The sequence below is a fragment of the Stegodyphus dumicola genome, chromosome 2 (genome assembly GCF_044657685.1).
Source record: "Stegodyphus dumicola isolate Sdum_Otavi_A_Nest chromosome 2, ASM4465768v1".
Classification (NCBI taxonomy): Eukaryota; Metazoa; Arthropoda; class Arachnida; order Araneae; family Eresidae; genus Stegodyphus; species Stegodyphus dumicola.
Window position 1 is genome coordinate 198,278,050 of NC_140769.1, and position 23,697 is coordinate 198,301,746.

At 34.7% G+C, this 23,697-nt stretch overlaps 1 protein-coding gene across 2 annotated transcripts in view; it reads right to left on the reverse strand.

Annotated features, from left to right (window-relative positions):
- The window catches only part of LOC118186006 (uncharacterized), a 56,350-nt gene extending 32,889 nt beyond the window's left edge, over window positions 1–23,461 (reverse strand). For both annotated transcript variants that reach the window (XM_085811619.1, XM_035355982.2), the window contains exons 1-2: window positions 23,374–23,461; window positions 1,960–2,028 (exon numbers count right to left, since the gene is read on the reverse strand). In XM_085811619.1, the coding sequence (XP_085667745.1) occupies window positions 1,960–2,028; window positions 23,374–23,401 (97 nt within the window). In that variant the 5' untranslated portion in view covers window positions 23,402–23,461. The remainder of the gene's footprint in view (window positions 1–1,959; window positions 2,029–23,373) is intronic.
- Between the last annotated feature and the right edge of the window lie 236 nt (window positions 23,462–23,697).

Below are 23,697 nucleotides of genomic sequence, written 5' to 3' on the forward strand. Positions count from 1 at the left end.
ATATTATTTGCACCAATCAAAGTGATCCCTCTTTTGTTGTCAACACAGTAAAACACACACCCTTGACTGAGGGCCCTCTGTGTATAATTTTTCATGATACAACATTCCCAGCCGACTTGGCCACAGGTTAAGCCAGAAGTGGTGGTCACTTTATGAGGCACCCAATAGGTGCGCCACCTTTACCTCCTATTAAAAGTTGGACAGTTACAACCATGGCTTCTCCTGGATTAGAGCCCGGGCCCTTTGGTATCGCAGTCGGCTCCCCTAACCACTATACCGACTCATGATAAACTGTAATTACACATTTTTTTCTTAAATACATGGCAGGTTTTTTGCTGAATATAGCACATGATAAATCTGTTTTAAATATCTCATTAAGAGGAAAAGAGCAATATAGTGTTTCTAGCAAACTATCAATATAAAATAATTTCATAAGATGAAAAAATCAAATGGCAGGATTTCATTGTACAGCTTTTTCACCTTAGCAGCTCAATGAAAGATCTGTTTTTCTTTACACACATGCACAGCGTGTCTATAAAGTTTGGGAACAAAGTTTAATATCTAAGTTGAAGAAAACAATACTATTACTTCGTAGCCTTTGATATAAAATTTTTATAAAGCTGTATAACGTTTGACACGCTCGTACATCTGCTTGATTTCTCTGCTGACTTATCTTTCGTAAGTTTTAGGTTTAAACTTTTGGTTACGATTTTCTGAATCGCTTTAACAATATTAAAATAATAATTGTAATAATAATTGAAAATTTCTTTGTACGAAAGAGTAAATTGTCCGCGGACTAAAATGTAGTGAATAAGCCGGGCAACTGTTTGCCAGAAACTGCTTAACAAGAATAGAATTTTTGGAGTATTGAAGCAACAAGATTGAGCATAGTTGTATACATTCATATGACTAGTTTCGATGGTTTGAACAGAACTTTCCTCTTCAACTGCAGGAGTGAAAATGACAGAGAAGGCTGTTCTCACGCAATAGCAACAGACAAGAAAATTCGAGAAAGTTCTAGTTTAGGAAGGAAACAAATCCACTAGCGCTATCTAAAATGGAAACTACTATGAAATAAATTCTTTAAAAGCGGAAGGAGGGTTAGAATTAGGATCATTACTAAAATTGGTAGACTTTTGTGAACGTGGAATGCCACTGGAAATTCTAATTCGCCAATAAAACATTCTTTTAGAATAATTCTGCCAACAGAAAAATGGTAGATGAGTTTTTTTTTTTTTTTTTTTTTTTACCAACAATATAAGGTAATTGAAGATTTATGAGTTCATTTTTCCTTAACCTTTGCCTCGTGCTCCTTAGTACGAAATTTCAAGGCTGTCTTAATTTAACCAATATATATTGAACTACATTGCCAGTCTTTCAGTTAATAATAATAGGAATGAAGAACTGAATTTGCTACATATAAATTGCTTATTTTGTTAACTAGTAAATCAAACAGTTTAAATTTGAAAGAAAAACATCTCTTTGCCGAATTGCAAATCACTGAACCCCAGGAGATAAAAATATCTTATTTGGAGCAGTAGTAAAGCATTTCTTTTTAAATTGTTGAGTTAGTCGATTCAATTTTAAAATTAAATAACTTACGCTTTGTCAAGTGACATGTTTCTTTTAAACCGCTGAGATTCCTGATTAAATATGACAGATAAATATTTTTTCTCTGCTAAGTGGCAACACATTGATTTTAAATCGCAGAATTTTGAATCAAAATGTTATTAAATTCACACAAAGTATGAAACAGTAAAAAACAAATTCAAAATTCTGGCTTCGAGGTGCACATGTTCGGGTAGAGGACCATAAGTGTTCCAAATGTGGTTGATCGAGGTGCCGTCGTTTTTACACGATGAATGGAACATACATGCACGCAAATTCTTCACTATTTAATCATAGAGATAAAGTTCAATACCAGCGTTATACTGGTTGTTTAGAAGATTAAACACTTACCAACTGGTTCTCCATCTCCATCGTCATCTTCCACTTGAAGGCAGGAGGAGTATGCCACGCAAATTACAACTAAAATAATGATACATAAGCTAAGAATAATAGTAAAAATAACTGTAAATATAATAGTATTAAATCATTAAAATAATCATGGATACTAGCAGCAGGCATAGGAAACCCCTTTAATCTGAAAATTAATAATTCTCCTTTAATTCTCCTTTAATGCAAAAGGAGAGGGCTATAGCTATGCAAATGAGCTAACGGGATAGTAAAGCAACTACGCCCGACCTAATGCAATCGATAGGGTAAAGCGGACATCTTTGGTTATACAGGCGACAATTTATCTTAACCGGGTGAATCAAATGTCGTTTCTTTCTAACTAACTGATGCTCTAAAACTTTCCAATTGGAAATTTTGCTCCATCTCTTTTCATTTTCGATTTGCAATGTCTGTCTTCCAAATTTTGCCACTAGGGCGCTGCTGTCGTTTGCATTAGGTCGGGCGTAGTAGTTTTACTAAACTGTTACTTCACTTGCAGAGCTATCGCTGTCTCCATTCGCAAAAATTTTCAGGATAAAGGAACTTTCCTATGCACCTGTATATATATATAATAATAATAATAATTTATTTCCTAAACTATATTGATTAAATATATTATATGTTGAATGATTTAAAATTCACTTGCGCAATAGCTGCACAGTAAGATAATAATACTTTATTTACTAAAGAAATATTAATTATATTATGTCCTAATATAAATTTAGAAGTATCAAAAAAGAGGGAACCCATATGTAGGAAGTTTAATTCCGAAAATTATGTTTTAAAGTAACTTGAATGTAAATTATGAAAAAAATGTTTTACGGAGACTTGAATTTAAATTATGAATAACAAAATTTCAAACTTTGAAAAAGAAATTAAAAATTAAAAACAAGTAATTATCGCTATTGATCGGAAATTAGTTGACTTTTCAAATGGAACAAACCCACTCCCGTTCAATAAGCAATAATTAATAAATGCGAAGGTATTTCGTCTTTTACTCAAGTAAGAAGGATGATGCCAAACTGGCAACTTAAGTTAGGTCAAAATTGCGCCTACGTTTCGTGTAGGGGCATGCTTATGAATTAGCTGGGACACTGAAAAATTAAGTAAGGAAATTTTTTAATTACATATGCATGACAAGGATGGAACGCGATGTCTGAGCAGTTGGGAAGAGGGTGAAATAAGCTACCGTATTTATACTCGCGTGATAATAGTGCCACCCCCGTTTTGAAGCGGAAAAATTCTTCAAAAGTGTACAATATTGTGTACTAGATTTCCACGCACAATTGTCGCACTTAGATTTTTGCAAAGTAAAACTGCCAAAAAAGGTGCAACTATTACACCAGTAAATACGGTAATTCTCCCTGACTAGTCAGCATTATTTCGCTATCTTTTCCATTGTTCATTTTTCTGTCATTTTTCTGTAATATTGCTAAAATTTTCGTATAATTTGCATTTAAATTTTTGAATCTCAATTGAATTTACTTTTCCACAACTATTAGCTATTACTTTAAAGTCAAATGTTCTTTATTCTATCTTTCACTTTTTCCTTTACAATATTTTCTTTTATAATATTTTTAAATTCTTTTATAATTTATATTTTACCTATGGTTTTTTTTTTAATTTTTGCTTTCTTTATTTTGTAATTATGACTTAGTTGATTGGAATTGATGTAGACTTCAAATCGTAATTCCTAGTTTTTACTTAACTCGTATTTTTTATATGAGTATTCCCATTTCATTCATTTAATTATGTATATATGTAATATTTTGGCTGGCAGGTACAGGAATGACAAAGCTTGGCGATATAACTACATCAGAAGCTGGGCGGTGCTGTGACTGAGTAGAAGGCTTCAAAATGCCGCCAAAGAAGGATTTAGCTTTTTTAGATTCCACATCTTTATTCAATTCTCCCCGCAAATCATTTTCCTCTGGATGAAATTCTCCAAATTACATATTCAATAGTGATTTAAACTAGGTAAGGTTAAATTTAGATTTTCTACGTCATAACTGTTCTAACAACGGGAAGAAAGATGGGATGAGCAGCAGCAAGGTCTAATAGCAGCGGCAGAAGAAAGCAGTCTGACGAAAAATGGCGCATACTCAGTATTTACACTAGCGGTTATATAACATGCCAGAATGTTCTCGAAAGTACTGGCCTAGGGGGAAGATCCTGAAATTGCGGAAAGTTAATTATCGGATGCCTGTTCGCGCAGAACAAAGCCATCATATTTTTTATATTTTACACACTTTGTGTGTATGTGTGTGTAATATATATATATAATATTCAGGAGCAGGAATTTTGATGGCTTAGAAGTGTTGATCCATAATGACTAGAAAATTAGAGGCGAAGGCAGATTAAATCTTCAGTTTTATTTTCAGCAACATGTTGCGGCTACACACAAATCGGGACATTAAATGTGCCTGTTCCAAAGAGCTTACATTTTTGATCGATTTGCAGCAAAAAAGAAGAAGCAGACAGACTGCAGTCCAGGTAAGACAAAACATAGAAAAAAGTGTGTTATGTTCAAAGTTACATCTTAATTCAGACTGAGTTAGTTTTGGTTCTCAATGCATTTTGATTGGATAGTTAATATTGCTGTAAAATTACAATTGGCTGTTTGAGTTTTAGTTTCATTTACATCATCAGAATTATGTAACGGTCATATGACATAGATTTTTCTCGAAATGACGCAGTGCAAATAGAGGTTACTATTTTTAAAATATAGAAGGGAATTAATTTTCTCTACTAATTTAATCTTTTACGTATTTTTTATTTTTCTTACATATATGGATTCGAAATCCATTGGGGTTTCCCCCGCACAGTTTCGAATCCTGTCGACTTTGCTGTAATAGATTCTGTAGTAGAACGCGGGTGGTTGCATCCACAATGAACAGCGAGAATTTTGATGCCGTAGAATGCTGAAACGCCGATCCACAAGGAATACGAAATTTGGCAGTCAAAGTATATTTAATTTAACTTTTATTGCAGTAAACATGTTGTGGCCACCATCAAGTTGGCGCATTAATTGTGTCTGTTGGGAAAAGTTTACATTTTTGATAACTTTCTAGCAAGAAAGCAGCAACAGACAGACAGCAGTCGTGGAGAAAATATATTTAAAATACTGAGTGTAGTTATGATGGATATAAAAATACTAAAAAGAGAATAAATGCATGTAGCAGTATGATGAGGGAGTGCTGGTTCAAAACAGAGGCCCTGTTTTTACCTCTGTTATTTGCTCTTTTACCCTCCTCATATCAGAAGATATAAACTTTGAAGGCTCCCACCATATAATTTTGTCATATAATTATTATTTTTATATAAATAGAGTGTTTTAACTTTCTTTAACACGTTCACGCCGGCGCGGGCCACAGTTGGCCCGCACTAGTCTGTCTCATCGGGCGGCGCGTACCACCGGTGGCCCGCACTAGTCTGTTTTATGGAGCGGCGCGTGCCACCGATGGTATGCATTCGATTGTGTTATTAGACGCTGAAAATTAAAATCATGAAAAATTAACATTTATTTATTATAAAAACTTTTTAATAACAATTATAATTAATAACTATTAGCACACGTACAACTCGTATACAGGTCTGAACAGGTAATAATCGCGCGCCGTCAGATGAAACGCTGCAAAAATTCGAGCGCCGTCTCACGGCGAAGAACGTAAAAATTGACTCCGGTGTGAACGTGTTAAGTGGAATGTATAGTGCAGTTCAGAAGGCCAGTTGCCTTTTGAACAAGGAACGGAGGCCTTTATAAGCAACTGCCAGAAGCAACTCTTAACCACTCATGAAAATTCAGTACATAAGTTCGTTAAACTGGTGATACCGAAATAACTGGAAATGTTTGAATTAGAGAAAGCTATGGGGGTCTTCTGATTTTGTGTAAAATAAGAAAATTAGCAATGTAACACTGCCCTGCTGTCCCAAACTTTCTTTTGAAGGGGGGGGGGGATATGTAAGAAAAATAAAGAATATGTAAAAGATTAAATTAGCAGAGAAAATTAATTCCCTTCTTTCTTCTAAAAATAGTAACCTCTATTTGCACTGCGTCATTTCGAGAAAAATCTATGTCATATGCCTCTTACATAATTCTGATGATGTAAATGAAACTAAAACTCAAACAGCCAATAGTAATTTTACAGCAACCATCCAATCAAAATGCATTGAAACCAAAACTAACTCAGTCTGAATTAAGACTTCAGTTTGAACATAACGCACTTGCTTTCCACGCTTTGGCCTAGCTAAACTGCTGTTTGTCTGCTGCTGCTTTCTTGCTACAAAGTTATCAAAAATGTAAACTTTTTCGAATAGGCACAATTAATGTACCAACTTGATTGTGGCCCCAACATGTTTACTGCAATAAAAGTTAAATTAAATATACCTTGACTGCCAAATTTCTTATTCCTTGTGGATCGGCGTTTCAGCACTCTACGGCATCAAAATTTTCGCTGTTCATTGTAGATGCAACCACCCGCGTTCTACTACAGAATCTATTACATATATATATAGATAGATATAGATATAGATATAAAAAAATGTGATGGCTGCTTTCAGAAATAATTGGCGACCTCAAAATTAACTATTCTAGATTTGGTGCTCTCTCCCTAAATTCATCTGTTCTCCCAAATTCGAAATCTTTCCATGTTACATAACAACCTAACATTAACCAATCACAGAATAGCTCTACTTATGCATCATACTTAGTATAAATACTCTTTGCAAAACAACTACGTCATTGTTTTTCCTAGTTTCCGCCACGCCAACATCCACACTGTTTTGCTTCCCAGTGTAAGATGCCTACGGCATACCTTTAAAAACCAGTGTACATAAAAATTATTGTATTCCAACTATGATTGGATAAATGCCTTGTCTACCAAAAGCGATCTGATGCGAATTATCATGGCATAAAGTTGTGTTTATAAACGGCCACGTCTGGAAGTTACTGGTTCCTGCATCTATCTCTCTGACTACTACCTAAAATACTACATATATATATATTATGTCTTAAAAATTCAGCTATTATTTCAGAAAAAAAATTAAGCACAAAAATATCGACAAATACAATGAGGTGTTTTAATTCTTAATGGTGCTATGAAATAGCATATGTAATTGAACTTTATGCTGCGAAAACACAAGATACTTATTTATATCATGTCGTATGTCAGGTAGTTTTATATACATTACAGCATGTACATGATTTAGGACAGAGAGTACCGCGTGAATATGATGATCGCTCTATGGAAAACTCACTAAATTTTAATTCGTCAATTAAGAAAGGGCTGCAAAAAACTTCCCCTTTCAAATGATTTAAAACAAAATTTCTTGTTTCCGCAGGAGAAAAAAAAGTGTGAAAAGAGTTTCTCGAAACCGGCAGACGACTGTGTTTCTGTGAAACCTCTGTCTTACTCAGTACCGTAGAGTTGTTTCACAGGTGCTGTCTTTGTGAGAAAAACCATTATATATGATGGAAAAACTCTGCGATATCAAGCCCTTGCTGTAGAAAACATGACACCTCAATGCTCAATTCAAAAGACTTGAAACAGAAGGATCTGGCAAAAAAATTCTCCCTGGGAGGAAACAAAAATAACAGGAAAATCTGAAATGTAGTATGCACTTCAATGCACAAATGAAATGAATACGATGAAGCCATACGTTCTCATCAATGCAGAGATGTTTATTATCACTATATTCCAATGATTCCTGTACGAGAACAAGATTTTCTTACAATTGTTAAGTTCTCTGCTTGTATTGTGACAAAACATATCCTTTTTATTTTAGCAATGATGCTATCAAAATGCTTGTCTTTATGTGGTACAGATTCCCCTTGGCTGACCTTGTAATTTTACATAGCTTTGCTTGTTGTTTCCTTAGATATTGGTATCGTTTCTTCTGGATTTCGCCCTTTCATCAGCAATCTCCTTCATTAAAGTAGACTTAAAACTACTTCTGTTTTCAAAAATAATTTCTAACCTCTTTTTGTAACCTTTTAAGTGGGGAACTGTTTCCTAAAAAAAAATTCTTATTCTATTTAAAGAAGATAAGTATGCTTTATTTTATCAAAGTAGCATTTATTTTTTCCTACTGAAACTAAAAAAAAAAAAAAAAAAAGGATGTAGTTTGTTATGCAAAAAAAGGATGTAGTTTGTTATGCAACAGGTAGATACTGAATAACAAAAATACGAATAATCTGTCTATGCTATTACAATCTGTACGCGTCTGTCTGTTTGCTTGTTTGTTGGTGACATCATGTCCTCCGGAACGTCGTAGAGTTGAGTTTCGAAAGAGATATTCCCGAATTCCAAGAATTCTTGGGAAGCCATTTCAACCGTTCTCATCTTCCTAACGACTTCAGCCGAGGTATTAATTAAAAAACCGAGATATTAATTAAAACTCTGAAAACGATAGTTTTCGCACTATTTTTTTCTAGTGGCAACAGTCTCCCGCGCTGGAGATAAAAATCTGCTTTATTTGGAAAACTGTTGCCACTGCTCCCTTTCAAATTGTATAGTCTGTTAATAAAAATTTTGTACGTTTTACAAAATATGAAACAAAAAAAAAATTAAACTTTTGATTGTATAGCTTAAATACTGATGTTTGCTTGACCATAAAAACAGTGTTCAGTAAATAAGTAGGATATCTAGAGCAATTAAATAACAACAACGACAACAATAAAAAATCTGATGTGTACACCGCATGACTTCCTTGTACAGAATATTAAATTATACACATTTTTTCTTGCATTTAATTTAAACTTATTGGATTGAATTAAATCTACTTCGTCGATAACGCATAAACCACAATAGAATAAATACACTCTTTAAAATTCACTATATTTGTTTACCATAGCGACACTCTGGCACTAGGTTCACTTAACAGCGTTACATTTCGTTCATATTATAATTAAGAATGCACAAAATTTATATCATTTGAAGAATTATCTAATCGTTGCCACATGATCTATTCAAATACTATAACAAATCTAGAGCGATGTATAAAAGAAATTAAGAAAACAAAACAAAAAAGAAACAGTTTTTCACAGACGATTCAGTATTTCTCATTCAATTAATTCAGTTTTCACTTCGCGACAACGCAAAAATACATAAAAACGTAAAATATCTATATTAAAAATTACGAAGTAAATCTTAAACACTTATTTCCTCGAAAAAATTCCAGAAAGGATTAAACATGATTTAATTCGCAATAATAAATGAAGGCGTTATCTTTATTGTTGTAAAGCTTAGTCTCTATAGCTTGGCAACAAATCTACTATTTTGCTGTTTCAAATGTAAACAAACATATCCGCCATGTTATTTAAAAATTAGGCTTAACTGCACTTAAACAGCTTTTAAATTGTTGATAATTCTTTAAATATTGCTTACAGATTTCCTAAAGGCATAAAAACCTTAACCGGAAGATAAGAATAACATAATTCAATCATTTTTAAAACCAAAAATGCTCAATTTAAAAACATAAAAAGAAAAGAAAATAAAGAAACTGAGATCAGTGAGCCGGGTAACAGATTGGATATATTTATATACGTATTGCAACCAAAATACAAGGTGCACATCTACATACTATAGCAGTCCGATATACAAAATTTCAACGTTCTAAAGCTACTCGTTTTTGAGTTATGCGAGATACATATGTATATACGTACGTACAGACACCACGAAAAATTCTCTCCAGAATTCATTTTAAAGCAGTTTTATAATTTTTTTGGAGGAAAAGAGTCTTTTATTCTCTCCTTACGTACAGATGTCACGCAAAGACATCGTTAAATTGCATGCGATAGTGGTCAAAATGGGATATTTTCGTTGAAATAAACTGCCTGAAACTTTTCACGATTATAATATTTCCTTTTTACTTCGTACAAGGAAGTAAAATGAGAAACCTTTCAAATTTTATATTACGCCCAAAGGGTTTTTTTTTTTTTTTTTTTTTTTTTTTTTTTTTTGTGTGTGTTACCTGTATTTATTAATTAAGTGTTATGTTCTTTGCAATAAAAGCACATAAAATTCAATTCAACAACAGTGTCACAAAATATTTAGAAGCAGCATATCTGTAGAATTTCCGATACATAGTCTCGGGCGCTGGAAATGACAATGTTTTCTCCCGTACAACGTTGCCATTGCTCGCTTTGAAATCGTTGAGTTTGTTAATGAAAAAGTTGGGAAAGTATTACGAAATATGAAATAGATAATAAAACAATTTCGAAATTCAAAATTCGGACGTTCAGGTGCCCATGTTCTGGTGGAGGATTACACTACTCAAAATTTTATGATTCTAGGTACCGTTGTTTTTTTACAATGCGAGAAATATACAGTAGTGGCCAAAATTGTGGACACTTGGAAATTTTTATGTTTTTGAACTTTGTATGCTTATAGAAAATGTTACGTTTCGCAAAATGCAAACTTGTATATATCATTTTAAAGAGAATTCATTACTGAATTCAATACAAAACACAAAATTCAATTATTTGCAATACAAAAAAAGTTATATGTACTTTAATATAAATAAAAAAACACAGTTATGAAGTGGTTTGTAATGTCTAGCTTTCCTGGCCAATCACTGTTCTTCTTCTGAGAACCAATCAAATGTTAGTAACTGCCAGTAGAAGCTGACATCATGTTTACACTTGAAACAATTCATTATTTTGCTTTGTTCTGTAGAAGGAGGACCTGTTTCTTATACACTGCAATTACAAGTAGGAATTTTTGTAAAAATTTTTAATATTTAGTCAAGAAGCAATGACATCAAATAAAAGAGTAGATTGGACACCTAGAAAGAGATGTAATATTTTTGTGTTACGAGAAAGTTGTTTTCCTATGCTGAAATTCCAAGACAGGTGGGTGGTTCCGTGACTACATATGGAGTCCGATAGTTTTGTTTACGATATCAGGAGACAAATTCAATAAAAAACAAAGAAGGAAAAGGCCGAAAAAGGTGCACCACATCTATTGATGACACAAGAATAAAAAGACTATGTCTCCAAGATAGAAAAATGTCATCAGCGGCCATCAGAAGTGATCTGAATGATGCTGGTGTTTCTGTCAGTTCAAGAACAATCAGGAGAAGATTAACAGATGTTGGACTGAGCGGTAGAATTCCACGAAAAAAGCCGTATCTTAATTTTCAGCAACGAAAAAAAAGACTACAGTGGGCAAAGGAACACATTAATAGGACAGATGATCAGTGGTCACAAGTTATATGGAGTGATGAAACTAAGATATCGTTATTCGGGAGTAATGGGTGAAAATATGTAAGACGTAGAATAGAAGAAGAGCTACATCCTGACTGCATTCAAGCAACTGTGAAGAACCCATTTAGTGTTATGATTTGGTCATGCATGTCAGCAGATGGTATTGGTCGCCTTCATGTCATCGATGGGACACTGAATGCCAGAAAATACATTGACACTTTTCTAGAACCAAAACTTCTACCTTCCATTAGAGATCTCTTTCCCAACAATGCTTCGTTTATTTTTCAGCAGGATTCTGCTTCTTGCCACACGGCAAAAATATCGAAACAGTGGTTTCGTACAAAGAGCATTAAATTGTTGTCATGGCCAGGAAACAGTCCTGACCTCAATCCTATCGAAAATTTGTGGCACCGTTTGAAAACTCTTGTCCGAATGAGGCACCCATCAAATAAAAGGGAACTAATAGAGGCTATAATTGTTTCTTGGCATCATGTAATAACGAAAGAAGAGCTTAAAACTCTTGTCAGCTCAATGAAACTTCGATGTGAAGCTGTAATCAAAAATAAAGGGGTACCCTATTAAGTACTGATAACTCACTGCAATCATCACTATCTAATGTATATCGATAACTATTATCGTTTAACTTTTTTGTATTGCAAATAATTGAATTTTGTGTTTTGTATTGAATTTTTCTTTAAGCCATACAAAGTTCAAAAACATAAAAAATTTCCAAAAGTGTCCACAATTTTGGCCACCACTGTACATACATTCATGCAGACTCTTCATTATTTAATTTCTTTAAATATAATACAGAGCGATAATATTTGGTGGCAACAACTTAAAATGTGATATGTCGTTTATAGTGAAGCAACACAAAATGCCATTTTGAAACTAATAGCCTTTCTGGGCTACCGACCTTTTGGGCTAAAAATAGCATTGCCAAACATTAAATATATTATTATTATATAAGGTTCTGTTCTGGCGTTGAAGAAAGTACGCGATTAGATGTGACGTTCTGGTATGTCGAAAATTTTTCGTTAATGTCAGCATTTTAAATAAATAGCTGCTGTTGGCAACTGTTTTCTTGCAGGTTAAAATATTACGCCACGATATGTTAAGATATTACGCCACGAGATGTTATTGACAGTTATTTCTTTTACTGATAATGAAAAAAAGTTCTTAAATTAAATTTAAGTGGTGGCATCATACGCTAACCTGAAGTGTCAAAATTTTTTGTTTCCTGGTTTGGCATCAAAAACATTATTTACGAATTTGTTCTTCCTTGGAAAGAATGAACTGATTTCATTCGTATTGAAATGTTTTTCTATATTTTCTTTTCAGATATACAGAGAACTTATAAATTTTGCTCTGGCTACAGCCCGTTCATTTGGCGGCTTGCCCGATAGTTGTGTACTAAAATGTATCGAAAAATAATCATATGGGTGGATATTTTCAAATATGAATTAAATATGTTTGCGTTTTAATAGCGTCTTTTAAGTTTTAAGGAAGTATTTAAAACAAATTCACAAAGCATTGATCTTTGCTAACTGCATTTGAATTCTTTGCACTTGCCACAATACACACATCTCAAGTGTCGTTTAAACATTATCTAATCATTATCACTTCTGTTATCACATATGTTCCCTTCTCACATTTCATTCATTACCCAGATTACCTTCTTTATCTTCGGATAGTTTAAATTCGCTGTAGTATCCAATTCTATCACATAATTTATTTTAAAACCTAAAATTTCCTCATCTGGATACTTCAGAACAGTTTTTTAATTCTTATAGTTATTGTTCAGTAATAAATTTTGTGTCAGTATTAAAGCTTAAAACATTCACAAAATAATAATGATTACGATGTGATGATAATTAGATGTTAATGTAACGCCTAGATGATAATTCACCCAAAAATGCTCAAAAGAGCAAATGAATAACTGTTGTTATTTATACACTGATGAGCCAAAACATCATGACCATCCTCACATTTTTCAATGATCTCAACTGGATGACGTGGAGGGTATGTGATTAAGCCTGAATGGTATTTAACTGCTGTTGGAGAAGGTAAGGAATCATTCTTGCATTTAACTTTTGCGAGTGATGGGAAAGGCTGCTGATCTAAGAGAATTTGATAGCGGGCAGATTGTAATGGCACAAGACACGGAACGAGTATCTCAGAAACTGCACGATTGTTAGGTTGTTCAAGATCTGCCATTGTTAGTATTCCTGCAACGCTAATGGCATCATATAAATAACAAAATTTTTTTCAGCTAAAAATCATTCATATCGTGCTAATTCTGCTATTCGACACTCTTTTAACGTTCAGATTCTATTATCCGTCATAAACTGAGACACTCTAATATATAAAATAAATACACAAGGGGAGGGATTTCAAAACTTCACATTACAGTTTTACATTTTAAAAAGAACTTACCATGAAATTTTTTAATTAAAAAAATATTTAAAAATATTTTTAAAAAATCGTATTTTAAGAAAACAGCAAGTTAATCATCGCATTTACTTTGCAGTTTACACTTGAAAATATCTGAAAGCTGAAACACTTACGATAGGGTTATTAGTTTAAAAGGTAATTTCAAGAAACTCAGTACACAAAGCTAAAATTATGTAGTTAAAACATGTTGTTTAAAACAGCAGTACCAAAGATTAAAAAAGAAAAAAATTAACTGTGATACTATTCCATCACAAACTAATGCCTCGCGGCAATTTTCCATTTTTTTAATAAAGGATATCCTTAATTATTCAAGACCTGGCTGTACATTTTTTACCGGATTGCTTGTCCGCGAGGATTACGACAACTATTTCGCAGGTTAAGAGGTAATTTATATTTTGTTCGGATACAATGTTGCGTAATAGAAATAATGATATCTTTTTCGGGGTGTTAAAAATTCTTAATTTAAAATAGGCTATATTGTACAGCAAAATACGTAGGGGTAACCAAAAATAGCGGGAATGGCAGCACTGAAAGCGAGCATTTCATAATTACCGATCGTGCTGCTAGATTTATTTTAGCTTCAGATTTCTCAAGTGCTATTGATATGAGTAGAACTGTTTGTCTTCGGTTCTATTTTGTGTTTGTACCTCCTTGTAATGTACCACCATTTTTGTGATGTGAGTCTACAAACAACAAATATGTGCATGATATTTAATTTTTTATTGGGGTAAAACTGCAGCTAAAATTGTTATGTTTCAGAAAATCTTTAAAGATGATGCTTTGAGTAAATCATAACTGCAAGTGATTTTCCAGATTCAAAACTGGCGACATATCTGAAGACTTAGACATTCACTGACGAACAGAAATAAAGTAAACATTGAAAAAGAGCACAAGTTACAAACGAAGATTATCGAAAGACCACTGGCCAGATTTTTCAAGAAAAGTCCTCTCCCCAACAATTTCTAGAGAAAGAAAACATTCTGTTTGTATTTTATTACGCTATGTTCCCATTAGCGGTTGAGCGGTAATGTCGCTGAACCCTGGTAGTTCGTTTTCGAATCCCGGCGAACAGGCTGGCTGCATGATCGTTTTCGTGATTTTCTCCACGTGTTACGTATATACCAGCAAGTTTCTTTTAGAAAGTCTTCCACGAAGGCATTCCTGCACTTAGGCAGGTAGCCTTCGTTTGTTTTGCTGTAATGAAATAAAACAAACCAAACATGCTACGCTGTTTAACATCTTCTTCTCGGTCCGACATTTTTTGTTTTTCCACGGATAAAGAAAACTCTCGAAAAACAATTCAGTAACGTGAATAAGATGGAAACAAAGTACATTATTTGCCTTGAATAATGTTCCGTATGAAGAGTTCCAGAATCGTTTCATGTTTTCAGCAATTTTCAAAATGTTGGGAAAAGTGCATTTATGTTGCCGGAGAATACTATGAATGAGATTAAATACGTAAATATAAACTCTATTAATATAATGGCTTAAAATAACTCCGGTTATTTTTGTCCATCCATTATAAGATGAGTTTGTCACGATATATGACATAAAAGGTTAAAATAGTTGTAGAGTTATTTGGCTTAATTTTCATTTCCACTTTCGTGAACTCCCACCAGAATGGAAATTAGTTAATGTACTTAAGTGCAGTGTTCTTGAGTTCAGTAGAGAGCCTTTGATAGCTACTGTTGATCGGTCATTCTGTTACGACGTCCTGAAAATAAATTGCTTACTCGGTTTTAGCTCCGCTAGCCACAGTTGCTTCGTGAAAATATTGAGGCCTGAGCCGAAGCTTAAACAGGCATGTGTTACTTTATTTTTAACATTTTAAGTTAAGCAATTGTTCTGAATTTTCCGTAAGCTCCAGAGATTTTATTTTCCGTTATTGTTATCAGTTTGTGCAATTGACAAGAAAACTTGTTAGTAAAAAGGGTTCTTTTAAACCTTCATGTGAGTTCATGGTTCCCGTATCGTAGAAGGTAACGGGGGATAATCACTTCTGTGTGTGTTTTCACCGTTCTAGGAATTAGCATTTAAGGCAGTCTGCAAGCGACCATGCAATGTAATAATAATTATAATATAAGTAATAACGTATTGTGTTGTCGAATAAAACTATACAGAAAAATAAACTTTCCAATTAAAAATTACTGTGCACGTTCGATATTATTTTCTTGATAAATAATTTTATAATAATATTAGACATAAACTTAAGCTATAATATGACCACTTTTCAATTTCAATCTTCATTTTTAATCATACTGTTGCGTGCGCACGGGTTCATTTGAATTGAATGCACAAGTCCGATGAAAATGAACAAAATTTATCATTATCACAACAAAAATGCTTAATTTTCCTCAGATATTCGTTCAGTATAACAATATCTCACAGTGGTTATCTTTTAACTACTCAAATGTTCAAGAGAACGTAATTCAAAACAGATAAAGAAAGCTAATCCGCGAATTCGCTACAGTCAACAAGGATCAAGTCACTGTTCGTCTAGACGATATAACCAGACAACTCAGTGCCTTGAAAAGAAATATCAATGACAAGAAACCGACCTTAAAATGTTGGAACTGTGGAGCTGAAGGACACATACGGCGGAACTGCAGAACACCCCACTCCTGACACCAAAAATTATTGAGTGCGTACAGATTCGTTTGAATTGAATGAACAAGTCCGATGAAAAATGAACAAAATTTATTATTATCATAACAAAAATGATTAATTTTCCTCAGATATTCGTTCAGTATAACAATATCTAACAGTAGTTATCTTTTAACTACTCACGAATCCCGCAAACGGGCTGGCTGCATGGGTGTTTTCGTGGTTTTCCTCACGTGTAACGTGTATACGAGCCAGTTTCCCTTAGAAAGTCCTCTACGAAGGCATATCTCCCCTTAGGCAGATAGCCCTAGTGTGCTTTGCCGTAATTAAATACACCTCACACACCTTTTAACTACTCAAATGTTCAAGAGAACGTAATTCAAAACAGCTAAAGAAAGCTAATCCGCGAATTCGATACAGTCAACAAGTGCAGTTTACTAAACAAACTCTTAAAGCAACAACAAACTAAAATCACACCGAACTGAGAGGTTTTCCTCCTTTTATAAGATTTTTAATCGCGCGCGAGAATTTTCTGGAACTTTCTCGAAGTCAAAAAGAGATATTTATTTATTAAATGTTAAATGCACGTCCTCTTGTATTTTTAATTTTTCGGCTTAGCTTTCCTTTAATATTCATCACGCGCTGCAATTTACGGGGAGTAAACACTTTAATTTATAATTCAACTAACATTAGCTATTTAAATACCAAATCCGTAACACTGCCCCCTTCCCAAGGACTGCACGTCCCGGGCAGTACAATCCCTGGAGAGGAAGCCAAAGTTACAACTAAAGCATAAATGCAATAATAAAGCATTACATTAAAATAACAAAAAAACATGATCAATAAATGCAATAACTAACTTAAACAAATCAAATGAAAACACAAGTCGAATCAAATACTAAATACAAGTCAAATCAATTACAAAATACAAGTCACATCAAATACTAAATACAAATCAAATCAAATACACATTTAGAAACAAAAAGGACCATGGTCTTACATTATTTACAATTATTTACACTACGTACTATGGCCATAGTAATGAGCTAACCTGTCGTAATAAACGACTTTAGGTTTAGAGTTCGAAGACTTACGGATCCGACCCACGACGTCATTCAGCCTGTTTAGGACTGTGTACGGGCCATCTAAAGGTGACTGTAATTTCGGACAAAGTCCTTTCCGTCGAGTCAGATTCCACAACCACAACTTGTCTCCTTCGTGGAATTGATGTTCAGTAGCTCTTGTGTCACTATCGGGTCTTCATCTTCTCCTTCGCCAAGTTGACTCGCTCTCGTGCAAAGTTGTGCATCACTTCAAACCGGTCCTGGAGATCTTGAATGTATTCCTTAGACGATAAAGGAGCATCCAGAGGACGACCAAGCAATAGATCACAAGGCAGACGAAGGTCACGACCGAAGAGCATCTGTGATGGGGAATAGACGGTAGCCTCGTGGACAGCAGTGCGGTAGGCCAGTAAAAACAGTGGTAATTTCTTGTCCCAGTCTTGTTGGTTCCTGGAAACCACTAATGAGAGGTTATTAAGGATGGTTCGATTGAAACTCTTTACCATGCCGTCCGACTGGAGATGTAATGGCGTCGTTTGGGTTTTGTCAATGCCGAGTAGTTTGCAGAGTTCTTTGATTGCTGCCGACGTAAAATTCCTTCCCTGATCGGAATGTAACTGAAGAGGCACTCCGAACCTGGAAATCCAGTGCTGTATCATCACCTCAGCTACTGTGACAGTCTCCTGATCAGGAATAGGATACGCTTCAGGCCACTTGGTGAAGTAATCAATGACAACGAGTATGTATTTGTTGTCATCAGCAGTTTGTGGCAGAGGTCCTAAGATGTCAAAAGCGATACGTTCAAAAGGCGCACCTACGTTGTAACGTTGCAGCTTGCCTCGGCTGCGTTTTCTCGGTCCTTTTCAACCTGCACAGGCATCGCAAGATCGGCACCACTTTTGAACGTCATACCAGTAAAAGCGCTCACGAACTCTCTGCAAGGTCTTCATTATTCCAAAGTGACCTCTTGTAGGGCTGTTATGTAGTTCTTTAAGGACATCAGGAATCCGGGATCTTGGAAGTATCATTTGCCATCGGAACGTCTTCTCATCATCCGATTCGAATTTCCGGAATAAGACGCCGTTTCGAATGTGAAGTGAATCTCAGAGTTTCTAGTATTGTTTTCTTGTGGGACTACAGATAGAAATGTCCCGCCAGGTAGGTTTTCTGTTTGATGACTCCATTAAATCAATTATAGGTTTAATGTCGCGATCTTCCAGCTGGTCTTTCCTGACTTCATCATAACTCCACGGGTCTCGATCAGCCGATGGTGATGTTGTAATTTGCCTTGTTACCGGAGTCAGCAGCTCGTATTTCGCTTCCACCCTGGAACAATATCGGCAGCTTTCTGGGCAAGGTCTTCTAGACAGGGCTTCGGTGTTCCCGTGTGATGATCCCTTACGATGATGGATAGTGATGTCATATTCTTGGAGTCTCTGTATCCACTTGGCTATTTGACGCTCAGGATTCTTGAAATTTAAAAGCCAGGCCAATGAGGCATGGTCCGTGCGGAGGAGGAATTTTCTGCCGTATATATAATGATGGAAATGCTCTACGGCTTTAACTATGGCGAGCAACTCTTTCCTAGTGACACAGTAATTCCTCTCCGGTTTAGACAGGCACTTGCTCCAGTAGGCTACTACACGTTCTTGGCCGTCTATTTCTTGGGACAAAACAGCACCGACACTTTCATTGCTCGCGTCCATGTCGAGAATAAATGGTCTGTCCAGCTGAGGATACATCAGGATTGGAGCAAATGTTAAAGCTTCCTTTAAGTTGTTAAATGCATCCTCGCATTCTTTTGCCTACAAATAAATATCTTTGCTTGTTCTCTGTCAGCTTATGAAGGGGTCTTGCGATGGAAGAAAAGTCCTTCACGAATCTCCTACAGAAGGTGTAAAGCTCTAGGAAGCTTCTCAGCTGATGGACATTTTCGGGATGTTTTCAGAATTTAACCCGCTGACACCTTTTCAGGATCCGCGCACACCTTCTGCAGAGATGACATGTCCCAGGTAAGCCACTTCCTTTCGGAACAATTTGCATTTAGCAGGACTCAGCTTCAGATTGGCTTCTTTCAGTTTCTGAAGCACCTTTCTAAGATATGACGGGAAGACCTCCTGGCAAGTGCATAAGACGCAATTTTCAGTAGTGGTGGACGTGAATGGATGGGATTCCCAAGCTAAGGCCTGTCATCTCGCTGCTTCTCTGAGAGCAGACGCAGCGGATATTCTGCAGACTCTTCCCGAAAACCAGAGACTTGACTTCGAAGCTCTATCTGGCGCATTAAAGCTGCGCTTTGGCGAGAAATGTTTGAAAGACTACAGCAGGCTTCAATTGAAATCCCGTCAACAGAAGCCCACAGAATCACTCCAGGAGCTCGCCACGGATGTTGAAAGGCTGTCCCACCTCGCCTTTACGAAGTGTCAGAGAGAAACGAGGGAAATCCTGTCCCTGCAGTATTTTATCGATGGCATCCGGGATCTCTAAATACAGAAGGCTCTATGAAAGGCGGATGTTAAAGATTTAAAAAGCGCTCTAGAAATTCAAGGCAGCTCAGCAAGCAACTCGTAGAGACCGCCACCCAATCAGAGCTGCTCATGTCCAGGAGCCAAGGGATCAAGTCACTGTTCGTCTAGACGATATAACCAGACAACTCAGTGCCTTGAAAAGAAATATCAATGACAAGAAACCGACCTTAAAATGTTGGAACTGTGGAGCTGAAGGACACATACGGCGGAACTGCAGAACACCCCACTCCTGACACCAAAAATTATTGAGTGCGTACAGATTCGTTTGAATTGAATGAACAAGTCCGATGAAAAATGAACAAAATTTATTATTATCATATCAAAAATGATTAATTTTCCTCAGATATTCGTTCAGTATAACAATATCTAACAGTAGTTATCTTTTAACTACTCACGAATCCCGCAAACGGGCTGGCTGCATGGGTGTTTTCGTGGTTTTCCTCACGTGTAACGTGTATACGAGCCAGTTTCCCTTAGAAAGTCCTCTACGAAGGCATATCTCCCCTTAGGCAGATAGCCCTAGTGTGCATTGCCGTAATTAAATACACCTCACACACCTTTTAACTACTCAAATGTTCAAGAGAACGTAATTCAAAACAGCTAAAGAAAGCTAATCCGCGAATTCGATACAGTCAACAAGTGCAGTTTTCTAAACAAACTCTTAAAGCAACAACAAACTAAAATCACACCGAACTGAGAGGTTTTCCTCCTTTTATAAGATTTTTAATCGCGCGCGAGAATTTTCTGGAAATTCTCGAAATCAAAAAGAGATATTTATTTATTAAATGTTAAATGCACGTGCTCTTGTATTTTTAATTTTCCGGCTTAGCTTTCCTTTAATGTTCTTCACACGCTGCTCTTCACGGGGAATAAACAATTTAATTTATAATTCAACTAACATTAGCTATTTAAATACCAAATCCGTAATAATACTTTTCAACGTCCTAGGTTACGCACTATGTTATGAACTGCTCATATATTTTATTGGTTGCAGGAGTTTGTCATAATCGACGATTTTGTTATACGTCAAAATGGCAGTCCCGATCCTTACGGATAATCGAAGTTCCATTCAAATAAATTTATTCAAATTGATGCCTTTAAAATTACGACACTCGAAAAGAATGTCACTATACTCAATTATGACACTGCTTCATCTTTAGTATAATAATTATTAAATTAATTATCTCTTATTCTATTTAATAATTAAGATATTAATATATTTTATTCCTTTATTTTATGTTACCCCAAATAATTTTGTCTTTAATCCAACAAAGTCTGTCACTGAATATTCCTCAGTTGTGTTTAAATGGATATAATATTTTATATTCTGCATTTCGTATTCTATCAACAGTCACTAAGTAATTTGTATTTTATTCTAACAGTTTCGAATTCCATCGAATTAAACTAACACTCTGCTTTATAGACCTAATTTGGAGTATTTTTTAACATTTTCGAATTCAAATTTACTTTCAAAGCTTTACATTACACGTTATATCCTTTTGACCGTTCCCGAATCCATTTGAACGAATTTTTTGCATGCCGTCTGTACTTACGGGAAAAATAAAAGAATGTTTTTTTCGCAAACGAATTGTAAAATGGATTTAAAATGAATTAGAAAGGGATTTTTTCTTGACGCCTGAACGAATGTGTGTATACATATATGTATGTATCTTGCATACTTCAAAAACGATTAGCAGTAGAACGTTTAAATTTCGTATACGGGAGTGCTGCAACATCTAGTTGTGACCCTTCCTTTTTTTTTTTTTTTTTTTTTTTTTTTTTTAGCCCAAACGAGCCGTACCCCAGAAGAGCTATTAATCTCAAAACGGCACTTTATGGCCTTTCACTATAAACGGGAATCACTTTTTAAACTACAGCGACCAAATATTATCGCCGTCTATTATATTTAACGAAATTAAATAATGAAGAATCTACATGAATGTGTATGTATGATTCTTGCAATGTGGAAAAACGACGGTACCTAAAGCCAAATTTTGAATAACGTAATCCTCCTCCCGAAAATGAGCACCTGCAAGCCCGAATTTTGAATCTACAATGTGTTTTATTATCTGTTTTGTATTTTGTAAGAAACTCAACAATTTCAAAGTGAGCAATGGCAACACTGTACGGGAAAAAAAAACATTTTTTTTCTCTCCAGCGAATGAAACTGTCTATGAGAAATTCTAAAAATATGCTGTTTTTAAATATTTTGTGATATCGCTGTTGAAATGAACTTCGTGTGGTTTAAATGCGAAGAACATGATATTTAACAAATGATGCTAACACACAAAACGTTAAAAAAAAAAAAAAAAAAAAAAAAAAAAGTAATATAAAATAAATATAAAATCTTTCGGATTTTCTGGGCGTAATATAAAATATAAAATCTTTCGGATTTTATTTATTTATTTATTTATTTGCAATCAGCAAAACCAAACAGACATATATATATGTAAGATATAACAAAATATGATGGCTGCTTTAAAAATAATTGGCGACCTCAAAATTAACTTTTCTAGATTTGGTGCTCTCCCCTTAAATTCTTCTGTTCTCCTAAATTCGAGATCCTTCCATGTTACATAAAATTAACCAATCACAGATGAGCTGTACTTATGCATCAGACTTCGTATAAATACCCTTGGCACAATTACTACGTAATTCTTTTCTTAGAGTCCGCCACTGCAAAAATATTCCCGCTGCTCTGCTTGCCCGTCAAAATGATGTCGCCCCCCATTAACCTGTGTATCTAAGAAAATTATTGATTAAAAACGGTATAGTCTACGAAGAATTATTCTAATGTGGCTAGAAATAAAAACGGTTAATTAGCTGAACTTGGTTTGGTACCAACATCTTCTTCTCGTCTTGCCACTCTGCCATCACGACTACGCATTAAAAATATCACATATATATATATATGCCCTTCCCCTTAGCCGACTTAAAAGTCCTTATTCGGCGTTTATTTTCGCAATCGTTGGTCGTAGTCATGCATTTCCAGTTACTGAAATGTTTTAAATACAAAAATATTCATGTTTAGGCAATTTCAAATTAGAAAATTAAATAAAAATTTTCGACTAATACCATTATTTAACTTTGAATACTATTTCCCGGTTCCTAAACTTACAACGGGGAAAGTTTTTATACTCGTTATGAAAAATAAAATAAGAAATATGACTCTCATACGATAGAAGTATGCATTGATATATAATTTCAAAATTTGCAATTTTTTATGTCATTTTAAACTTGCCTTGAGGAACAGATTAATTAAGTTACAATAATTCGAAGAAATAAGTTTAAATGAAGTGCAGGAAAAAGTATGTATAATTTAATAAGACGTATAAAGGAAGTAATATGGTGCCCATATTAGATATGATACCCGAAAATTTTCGAGTTTACAATATTTCCTTTTTTTCAGGGAATAAAAAGAAAAAGGAAACAAAAACATCAATCAAGTATAAATTAGCAAACAATTAAGCCAGGAGTTACTCTTTAAGAAGCATCAAAGAAGTTAAATTAATAAGCAACTTACGTAGAGACCAGATTAGCACAGAAGTCATGTTCTCCCCAATGAAATAATATCCGAAAAGAATTAACCTTGGCAAAACTTTATTTGCAGAAATCGATTAAGAACATGTTGTGTTTTTTAAAGCATTTCCGTAGTAGGATAAGATAATCCAGATAAAAAGCAGTTTCATTGCATCTGCTTTACGGATATTAATCAGTTGTTCACTTTGAAAAAAAGACATCTGTATAAATGAAAAATTTTCCGAAATAACGTATCTTTTCTTGCACAATTTTTTATATAATTGTTAGCCCAAATGGCGTTAGCACAGAAGGGCTAGTAATTTCTTTT